This window comes from Drosophila ficusphila, unplaced genomic scaffold (genome assembly GCF_018152265.1).
Source record: "Drosophila ficusphila isolate 14025-0441.05 unplaced genomic scaffold, ASM1815226v1 contig_220, whole genome shotgun sequence".
Lineage (NCBI taxonomy): Eukaryota > Metazoa > Arthropoda > Insecta > Diptera > Drosophilidae > Drosophila > Drosophila ficusphila.
This window is the reverse complement of record NW_025064118.1, coordinates 409,745-421,153: the sequence shown is the minus strand read 5'-3', so window position 1 is coordinate 421,153 and position 11,409 is coordinate 409,745. Positions and strand designations below refer to the sequence as shown.

At 36.6% G+C, this 11,409-nt stretch overlaps 1 protein-coding gene across 2 annotated transcripts; it reads right to left on the bottom strand.

The window, feature by feature from the left end:
• Positions 1 to 4,109: 4,109 nt before the first annotated feature.
• On the bottom strand, positions 4,110 to 10,051 carry LOC108095000 (forkhead box protein I1c). Of its 2 annotated transcripts, XM_017195834.1 has the most exons (3): positions 9,978 to 10,051; positions 5,476 to 5,969; positions 4,110 to 5,421 (listed from the first exon to the last, which is right to left on the bottom strand). In XM_017195834.1, exons 2-3 carry the CDS (start codon positions 5,904 to 5,906, stop codon positions 4,191 to 4,193), a joined length of 1,662 nt encoding a protein of 553 aa, XP_017051323.1. In that variant the 5' UTR covers positions 5,907 to 5,969; positions 9,978 to 10,051; the 3' UTR covers positions 4,110 to 4,190. The 2 variants fall into 2 exon arrangements, with proteins under 2 accessions (XP_017051323.1, XP_017051322.1); XM_017195833.1 differs by having other exon boundaries at positions 4,110 to 5,969.
• Positions 10,052 to 11,409: the final 1,358 nt, after the last annotated feature.

Genomic DNA, 11,409 nt, shown 5'->3' with positions numbered 1-11,409 from the left:
TCCAATTCCACTTTCCAAGTCCACTTCCACTGAAGCTGCTTGTGTTATAAAATAAATAAGATAGACCTTCTTGGCAGAGTATAAAGTGGTCTCGTCGGTCCGACAGTCCTTTAACAATGCGTGCAGTGAGAGTGAGCAAAAGGGTGTTTTCAGATGAGAGCGAATGAAACAGCAATATCGGTTGTTGTCTAACCCCATTGCGGCGCACGGGCTTGAATTCGCTCCCATATTGTTCGCCTTGCTTAACATTTTGCTGCAATTATACAATTTTTCCTTTGCGCACAAGGGTTAACGTTAAAAAATTGTGTGTTTCAGTTCGAAAAACACAGATCCGTAGGGTTAAGACCTTTCTTAAGGTTGTAACACATTTACGGTATCAAAATGGGCTTAAATTGAAGACAAGTAAACTGAAGACTGCGCCCCCTACAACTTCCCCAACCATAGTGAAACTTCTGTTTTTAAGTTTGATGTGATTTCAGACTTAACAGGGAAAACGTTTTCTAAATCCGTAAAAACCGGTGGGGAACTCTCTCAGAGAACCCAAGCAAACTAAGAGAGCCACACGAAGGTTAAGGAACTCAACACGAACGATTGGTCAGCCGACGAGACACCTTATACTTATTTTACCATGCCTGCCTTTTAAAAATATAAAAATCATAGTCGAATTGCTCTCAAGTATTTGGTTCTCTTGATTTTTCTCTTTGCTCTTAAGGCCAGAGAACACAAATAGAAAGGGCGGCCAATGATTTGGTGCCGAGCTATCCAATCGCTGGACAGTTTTTGGGCCGCCTAAGCGTGATACAAAGTTTGACATTCCCGCGCACATCCAGTTTTAGAGCAGCTGATGGAATATAATAGTAAGTAGATTTTACCTTAAATTTTACTTTAAAAAATCGGGGAAAATATATTACAGTTTAACAACGTCAAAGCTTTGTAGATTTTCCTATTCATTCTGTATGATTTCTCCGTTTGTGCCTATGAGAGCTATACGTTACATTCGTCTGATTTTAATGATATTTAATTTAAAATTAATTTCAAAAATCATACTCGTCATAAAAAACAACGACGTTTAATTTTTTCAATTCATTTTATATTGCTGTCCCCTATAACAGTCCTAATCATCGCCGAAAGATAAAATAAAAATAATCAAAGCTTATGCCATTTTTTTATTTATGTAAAAAAACAAAATAATTTTAATTAATAAATAAATAACTAAAAATACCACAAATAAAGATTTGTAAATTTGCGCTTTTACCTACAAAAAAAAAAAGAAAAGTGCGCATACGCAGAAAAAATCACTCGTAAATGTAGCTTGAACCAGTGTAACTCGGTCAATTTTTATATTTCGCAACGTTGCCTTTAAGTTAATATTAATATTAATTAATATTGAAGTATTGTAGGTTCAGAAAGTAGGGAAAACAAATCCTTACTATCTTGAAGCCAATTAGACCGAGTTAGGTAAATACAGTCGAGTCCCGATAATTCTAAATGGCAAAGGGATCACTTTTTTTACGAATTAGACGGGAATTCGATTAATCAAGATTTTTTTCAAGGGAACAGAATTTTTTACGAATTATCGCGATTTTCGATTTAGCGGGGTACGACTTATCGGGATTCGACTGTAATAATTGTTTGGCATCAAGACTTCTCCTTTTTCCGCTCCGGAGAAAACATAGGTTTTGTTTAGGGACCACTTCGAAAAGAAAACTCGAACAAAAACTTTAAAATTTTAAATCAGAAGTTAAGGACACACCACAGACTTCATACAATATATATATTCTTGGTCAGCATCGCCAACTGTCCGTCTGTCTGTTTCTTTGTAAGCTTGTCTTTCAGCTTTAAAGCTTTCTCGATGAAGCTTTTCCACAACTTAAGTGGTTATTACACGCAGTATTTAAGTCGGAACTGGCCGGATTCGATGATTTTATCGGGTAGCTCCCCTTGGGGGAGGTCATATAAATTTAAATTATATTTTTTTTTTTCTTTAAACCTCACATCCCAGGTGGCGTAGCTATGTCGTTGGGAGATATCTTTTAAGGTTCTAAAAAAATGTAGTGTTACTTACACAATGCAACTTCACGACTCCGATTTTGGGTAAGCGAGTTTTTATTTGATTCCAATAATGTTTTTTAAGGTCTCTTAAATTTAAATAAAATTTCGTAAAAACGACTATATCATATGACTGCCATAAGAAGGTGTTATCCAGCAGTTGGGATCAAAATAAGGCTCCCGCGCAATAGCTTCCTCCTTCTTACCCATCGCGTAACCAAACAATCTCAGCGAGGGTTTGTGTCCGGACTTTAATAACGGCACGGACTAAAATTAAGGTTTTAAAAAAGTACAAATGTAATATAACAGTGTACGTAAAAATACGTTACATTCATTCATGGCAGGAACCTTATTATTTGATGTTATTAGGAGAACTAAAGACCTACAACCTTTTAGTTTTGCTTTAAACCTTACATAGAAAAAAGCAGGTTCGCACACCATCTGCCTCCCAGGTGGCGTAGCTATGTCGTTGCATACCAGCTTTTTTAAATTTCAGAAAATAAATTTTTTCGAAATTTTCATGGACCCCTTACACTTTTTGCAAAATCGGATTTTCCATTTTTTCGCACCTTTTTTTCGGTAAAACCTGCATAAAATGGCCAAAAACGATTTTATCTTGACGGGGAAGGTGTTTTCTTTCATGTTTCTAGAGCTATAACAAAGTTGCATACCAGCTTTTTTATACCCTTGCAGAGCAAAAGGGTATTATAATTTCAGTCAGAAGTTTGCAACGCAGTGAAGGAAACACCTCAGACCCCATAAAGTATATATATTCTTGATCAGCATCACGATCAGAATCCAAATCCGTCTGTACGTCTGTCCGTCTGTCCGTTTGTCCGTCTATCTGTCTGTCTGTCTGTCCGTCTGTCCTCCTGTCGGTTTCTATGTAAACTAGTCTCTCAGTTGTAAAGCTATCTCGCTGAAACTTTCCCAAAAGTTGTGTAGTTGTTGCACGCAGTATATAGGTCGGAACGAGCCGGATCGGCCGACTATATCGGATAGCTCCCATACAAGAGAATGAAATAAAAAATTCTTACTCCGTTGTTTTTGATCAGATCGACTTGATTCCTTCTAGATGGCGTTTTCTAACTGCTATTGAATTTCGGATTAAATTTTATCAAAATCGGATAACTCTATCATATAGCTGCCATAGGAGAGATCAAAAAATATATATATAAATAATGGAAAAAAATTGTAATGTCGTTGTTTTTAATGCCACGAGCATGATTTTTGGAACATCAAGTTTTTGAAATACTCTTAAATCGAGAAAAAAATTTCATAAAAATCGGAGTATTATATCATATAGCTGCCATAGGAAAGATCGAAAAATCTATATAGAAATAACGGAAATAAAATTATAACCTCGTTGTTTTTCATCAGACAATCATGATTTTTGGAATATAGAGTTTTCTAATGAGTCTTGAGTTACATATTAAATTTTATCAAAATCGGACGACTATATCATATAGCTGTCATATGAACAATATGGTAAATAATAGAAAAATCGTCATAGCTTCGATGTTGTTAGCCTTTATGTATTTTGTTTGACATATTTAATGACTGCAAGGGTACATAAGCTTCGGCTTGCCGAAGCTAGCTTCCTTTCTTGTTAAATTTCAGAAAATAAATTTTTTCGAAATTTTCATGGACTCCCCCCTTACACTTTTTGCAAAATCGGATTTTCCATTTTTTCGCACCTTTTTTTCGGTAAAACCTGCATAAAATGGCCAAAAACTATTTTATCTTGACGGGGGAGGTGTTTTCTTTCATGTTTCTAGAGCTATAACAAAGTTTCATACCAGCTTTTTTAAATTTTTTCGAAATTTTTATGGGCTCCCCCCTTACAATTTTTGAAAAATCGGATTTTCCATTTTTTCACACCTTTTTTTGGCCTTAGTAGAGTTCCGTGGGCTATTAAAAAAGAAATAAATTAAAGACCATGATACAAAATTGAATTTGAATTAGTTCACAGAGTTTATTTTGAATTCTACGCAGTTTAACAATAGTTTAACATTTATTTATGTTTATTTATATATATATAAAACTACATTAATCGGACCCTATATAGATTTAATATAGATTTAGGTATTTACTTGTATTGCAGGGTGGGTCTTCAATTTTTATTATATATATAGAGCTGATTACTTTTGAAAGACTATTTCTGGCTTTGAAGGTGGGGTTACAATTGGCGTCTTTGCAGTTTTTGACATCTCTATACTGGCTCGTCGAGCTGCTGCGGCCATATAAGTCCCATAGTACCTGCTTATCATGTGTGGATCAACGTGGTTAAGTTCGATATATGCATTCGGAGCGGTTACTGCCAAAGTTGTTGGTCTCGCAGCAGCAGGTACGGGCAAAATGAGCGATGATGAGGTCGCAGAAATGGAGGTTTCGGAAATGGGACATTCCTCCAAGGAGCTTGACTCCTCGTGCTGGCTACTACTGCTACCCAAGGATCTAGCTGCCGAACTGGACATCGAAAAGTTGTGCTCTTCGGGGTCATCAAAGGAGGAGAGCCTTCCCTCGCATAGGTACGAGTTATTGTCCTCCACGGAGAATATTTGTTTCATCTTCTTTGAATTCTTCTCCTGCTCATCTGCCTCTATATAGGGGTCAGGATTAATGCTCTCGTCCCCGACATCGACTTCTACATCAATATCCGTATCGATTTCAGCATCGGTCACTGCTTGTTCTAACCCCAAAACCACTTCTCGGTGTATAGTTTGTTTTGTGATGACTGTGTGGTGAGTTTGAGTTGTTGTCCTGGCCGTTGTCGCTGGCCTAACCGAGGACTCCTGATCCTCAGGAACAATATCGACCATCTGGACATCAGGTGCCAGTAGAGAGGCCACATCGAACTGCCGTTTTCGTGTCTGCGAAAACATGTTGGCAATGGTCGTTGTCGTGGTAGAGTTGATATATGCAATATGCTGATGCGGGGGGTGTGGCTGCTGGATTTGAGATGGATCAAGCTGCATTACTCGAGTTGGATCTTGGTTAGAGGAACACTGTGGCAGCCCGGTCGCGTGGGCTCTGTTGAAGAACTGCCCCAGATACTGATGGTGATAGGGATATCCCAAAGTGGATAGTTGCATTGAAGGCTGCGAGATGGGTGGCGGAGGGGTTGTGAGATCCAAGGGAGGCGGACTGGGCGAGTCAGTGCTGGCATCATCCACTGACAGTCCCATATGCTTTCGTACTTTTCGCTGAGCCTTGCGACGTCTGAAATCTCCTTTGCGAAAATCATCCATATTGGCCGGATGTATTGCCCAATAATGCCCCTTGCCATTGGCACTGCGGCCCGATTTGATAAAACAATCATTAAGTGAGAGATTGTGTCTAATGGAGTTCCTCCAGCCCGGGCCGCGGCTTCTAAAATACGGATAGTTATCCAAAATGTACTGATAAATGTCTGAGAGGACCAACTTCAGTTCGGTTGAGCTCAAAATGGCCATGGCTATGAGGCCTATGTAGCTGTGTTGCGGCTTGGGCTCTTCGGGTTGAAAAATGCGTTGCGTTTGGGGGAACAGGGATATGGTTGAGAGTGCGGCCATTCGGTTGACTGCTGGCATATTACCAGAGCCTTGGGGGCCGTACGACCCCAAGTTCAGCCATGGGGCACTCGCTGTGCCGTATGGGGGGCATCGAAATCGTTCAATATTCAAGGCATAGTTATACAGCTGCAGTCGGTATTGTTCGAGAGCCACTGTTGTGGACTGAGCCTGTGGATTTCTTGTTGCTTCCAGTGAGAAAATGTGAGGCAACGTTTGCTTTGGCAAGTGGCTATTGTCTGATGAGTTTCCATGATCCTGGTCGGCTGTGATCGCCTGCGAAGCAGTTAAGTCCGATTGAGCCATTTTTTAATGACATCCAAGCCACGACGTTCTTATTTTCAATCTTCAAGTACAATCAATTTGAACCTGTAAAAGATTTAATAAAGAATATTATTTTAAACATATATATGGTAGTGGTAATTCAATTTTAGCGGTAAATGTAACTATGAGAGTGAGCATAGTGTTGTATAATACTTAAATCTAATATTGCACAGTGTTGCTTAGGACTTACTACTACAATACACGTTATTTAGCTGTTTGTGGGAACAAAAGTGGTTGTTTTTACTCCTACATTTTAATTATTTAATTTAACCCAATACTCTAAATGTACACAGGAGTTAACACTCTGCGTGGCAAATTTAAAAATAATTTAAACTTTAATTTTTAATCTTGATGCTTTAGCTCTTATAGTTTCCGAGCAAGAATATTAAAATGTAGATACTTGGTATTTGTAAGCAGCGCAAGTTTGTTAAATTACGCTTACTCGAAAATCTGTGGCGACTGCAGTTTTTATGTTAGAATAATTTTGATTCTACTCGTGATACGCATCACAGGCATAAAATCTGCCCGCCCACTTTCCTTTCCCCCCACCAGCCTTTGAAACCTGTCCGCCTTTCTGTTTGAATGCCCTTTTGACTTTTACTGGACTATGGTATTCGGGTTATACACACAGATCATAGAAGTAAATACGCAGCGCAGGAATTTCAAAAGAAAGTGCCTTGCCCACTTTAACGACCAAAAGCCGTTCAACTCAGTGAGCCCAGAGTTCTGATGGCTCGAGTTCTAGCAACAAATTGTCAGCGAACATAGTTTTAAAATTTGGCACGCTTATTTTTATGCCCATCAGCTAAAAATTTAACTAAAACCTTTTAAATTAAACATGCAGATTTTAATGGTGAATACGAAGCGAAAGAAAATTTATTTTGAACAAATCTGAATAATATGCTGGGGCATAGTGACTATGTCAGGTTGTCGTGACAAAACTTGATAGTTGCCCACTAATAGGCAATGTTGCATTTGGAGTAACTGCGGGGGAATTTAAAAGTCAAACGGCCCTCGTAACTAAATTTACGATTATTGAAAAATGAATCCTTTTAACTGATATCGACGTATTATTCTCGCTAAGGGATACTGATCAAGAACATAAAACCCTTCATTCCGTTGCACATTTTTGACCTTTTCAATTCCATTTATGCTTTTTGATGCTGACCAATCATGATCGCTACACTCTATTTTTATTTCCCTGCAGAGGGTATTATAGTTTCTGCCAGAAGTTTGCAACGCAGTGAAGGAGACGCCTCAAACCTCATAAAGTATATATATATTCTTGATCAGCATCACCATCTGGACCTATCTAGACAAGTTTGTCTGTCTGTTTGTACGCAAACTGGTTTCTCATTTTAAAGCTGTCTGTCCAACATAATTATATAATATTATAGGTCAAGTAAAAAGTAATCCATTATTTGAAGAATAGATGGCTCAGTTTAGCAAATAAGGACGAAGGATTTTTGAGAGGGGTATCACGAAACACTGCTACATCCAGAAAAACTGGCTGTTTGGTACGCTTAATGGGCTGGTGGAATCATTGGTTCGTACTTCTTTAAAAATCCATCATCGATGGCCAGAGCGTTACGGTCAATGGTGATCGGTATAGAGCCATGATGACTATCTTTTTCATTCCTGAATTGAACAACCATCATTTCCACACAGCTCGAGCCACAATCGAGTTATTAAAAGCCATTTTGAGCCTGTCAATTGGCCACCAAGATCTTGTGACTGTACCTCCAAAAAAAACACTGTAAAGTAATGACGATTTATCTATTAATTTTTCCATACTTACAAATCTGTCGAACAAAGTACATAAAGGCTAAACAACATCGAAGCCAAGTCGATTGTTTTATTAGGTAATATAAAAGCTATATAATATAGTCATTCAATTATTATGAAATTCAATTCGAAATCCAAGAGTCGTTAAGAAACTTTTATCTGCAAAAATCATGATCATGATAAATCATGTCTGATGAAATACAACCATGTTTTCATTTTATTTTCGTTAATTCTATATAGATTTTCGACCCTTTCTATGGCAGCTATATGATATAGTTGTCTGATTTGTTATCAAAACACTCAATGTTTTAAAACTCATACTTGTGGGATTAAAAACAACGACATTGTTATTTGTTTCCATTATTTATATATATATATATATATATTGGACTTTCCCATGGCAGCTATATGATAGCAGATATATGAGTTATCTGATTTTGATAAAATTTAATACGAAATTCCAATCGTGATGTTGATCAAGAATATATATACCCTATGGGGTCTGAGATGTAGCCTTCACTGCGTAGCGAACTTCTGACTAAAATAATTCTACGCTCTGCAAGGGTATATTAAAGCACCTTTGATATTTCGTGTATCGAAATCGAAAATATCGAAAATATGGAAAATTAATAGCAAAATCGTCATCGCTTCAATTTTGTTAATCCCTTATGTATTTTGTTCGACATATTTGATGACTATATATCCTTGCATATAAGCTTCGGCCTACTGAAGCTAGCTTCCTTTCGTGCTTAAAATCCTTTTTAAGGGACATGATCTGCAATATCAAGCAATAGCTACAAGACTTTTGCAGAAGTTACAGGGGATAATGGTGTTGGTCCGTCGGTTCGTCTGTCAGTCTGTTTGTTTTCTACGTACATATATGTATATAGAAGTCTAAACGGTCCGGATCAAACAAATAGATCGGATAGCTCCAATAAGAGAAAGAAAAAGAAAAACGGAAACAAATTAATACTTCGTTGTATTTTGTCATATCGACGCGATTCCAGATGGTGATTTTTAAGAACTTTTTCAAATTAAATTTTATAAAAATCGGATGACGTTATCATGTAGCTGCCACAGAAAAATTAAAAAAGAAAATGCTTATAAAACTAAGAAATCAGACATTACAACCTCGTTTTTTTTTTATCACACAAGCATGATTTTTGGACTATCAAGTTTTCTGCCTACTATTGAATAAAACATAAAAAAAATTCATAAAATTCGGAATCTTATACTATAAGGACACCTAGGGAAAGATCGAAAAACATATTTAAAACAAGAAAGGAAGCTATCTTCGGCAAGCCGAAGCCTATATACCCTATCGATATCGAAGTTATGACGATTTTTATATTAATTTTTTATATTTTCGACAATTATTCATATGCCAGTTTTATGCTATAGTCGTCCGATTTCTATTAAGTTTTATTTAAAATTCAAGAGAGCTGTTAGAAAAATCTTTATTCCAAAAATCATGCTTGCCTAATGAAAAACAACAACGTTAAAATGTTATATCTGTTAATTCTATATAGATTTTTCCATCTTTTCTATGACAGCTTTATAATATAGTTGTATAGATCTATGAAATTTGGTATTCAATTCAAACTTATTAAAAAACAACAGGTTTTAAAAATCATGTTTTTGAGATTGAAAACAACGACGTACTTCTATTTTTGCTACTATTTATAGATATATTTTTCGATCTTTCCTATGGCAGCTATATGATATAGTTATCCGATTTTTAAAAAATTTAATTCAAGGAAGGAGACACCTTCACTGCGTTGTAAACTTCTGACTGAAATGACAGTACCCTCTGCTTTGTAAGGGTATCATACATTACATATTCTGAATCATACAAGCATAATTTTTTTAAAATGGAGTCTGTTAGGTGACCCCTAACTGAATTTTCGAATTAAATCTGAAGATTATGTTATATAGTTGTCATTGGAACAATCAGTCTGCATTTCTCATTATATGTGTCAAGACTGCACGGGTATATAGCTTTCGTTTTTGTTTTAACATTAATAATTGCCACTTTAAATAGCATTACTCAAACCAACGATTTATCATTATCAAACATGCTAATGAATTGTTTATAGATATTTTCATTGCCACGGTGATAGTTGTTAATTAATACTAAATCACTCTGAAAGTAACAATTTGTAATTGTACTTGTAGTGTAAGAACACCATAATAGCACCATTTTATTGTATCCATTTAAGCACTGATTTTTTTAAGTCGGTAACAAACGGTATTTTGCAAAATATGTACCGTGAATATTTTGTTCGCATGTCATTGCGAAAAATTGACGGAAAACAAATACATGCGGTCGACGCGGTGTTTAAACTATGTCTGAGACGGGTCAAAATGGCTGAGTGCTGATGGCATAAGGGTGCAAGCGGTACCAACGGTTCTCGCAAGCCACGCCCCTCTTTGAACCATCGCTTCCCATTGGTCCGACAAAATCCGGGTCTTAGAAGGTGGCCCTTAAGTGTACTTGTTCTGTCCTCTTCAATTCATCCATGGTGCAAGCGCTGTCTCTGTCAGGCCCATTGTGAGTGTGAATGAATTCGATCAAAGCCACTCCACCTACGCCTATCTTGTTCTAGCATTCGCACTTCCGATCAGGGAAGTAAATTATGAACTTCTTGCAGTAAGTTTTAAATCTTATTGTAGACAGTGCGGTAAATACTGACGAACACGACTTACATACGTACAGGTTTATATAAATTGTTTTCCAATGTATGGGCTTAAAGTATATTGAACTTCTATAACAAGTAATCAATAAAAGCGAGATTAGCCTGACTATTTAAGGTCTTTCGTTTTAATGAAACTGTTTTAACAAACTGTTTTAACAAAATGTCATTGCCATTGTGAGGTAACTATCTCATAAACCTTCGGACGCTCATTTTGGTTTGTACTTACTAGGAATCAAGTGAATCCATATTCCTGTTGCTAACTTTCAGATGCACAAAAATGTATAATTTATTTACAATCGTTACACAACCCAAAAACATATGAATTTTGTTTCCGAGTTTTTCTATCTAGCTATCCAATATAGTCGATCCGTTTTAGTGAGATAGATTTGAAACTAAGACTAGTTTATATGGAAGCATACAGATGAGACGACGGTCGATTCAGGTGGTGTTACTGAACAAGAATTTATATATTATAATATAATGGTCTGTTCTAGTATGTGGTCCAAGATTTTTTCTTTACCGCGTTGCAAACTCCTGACTGTAACTATAATACCCTCTGCAAGGGTATAGAAATAATAATGGTGTATAGGGTGTGAGGTGTACCCTTCGCGGCAAAACAAATGAAGAGCATTTTAAGTTTTCATCCCCTAAAAATGAAGTTCCCGTCTATCCCGATCCCGAATTTTTCTTTTAATCTATCCTAAAAACACTTCAAATTAAACTTCAAAAGCGATTAGAGTAGGTGTTGACTGGTTTTGTGTTCTGAACAGGTTTATCATTCTTAATCTACCCTAAATCTTTATCTTGTCGACTTCTAGTAAAACATGGTACTTTTATTGGCATTGACGGTCACAAGACTTCTTTAAAAGATTAGGATTTGCAAAATAATCCTCCTTTGTCACTCAATACTACCATATCATCTTTCTTAAACTGAAGGACTCTATGTAAACAATTTGTTAAAATCATTATTGTGGTTTTCTTTCCACACTTTCTTTAGAAAATCG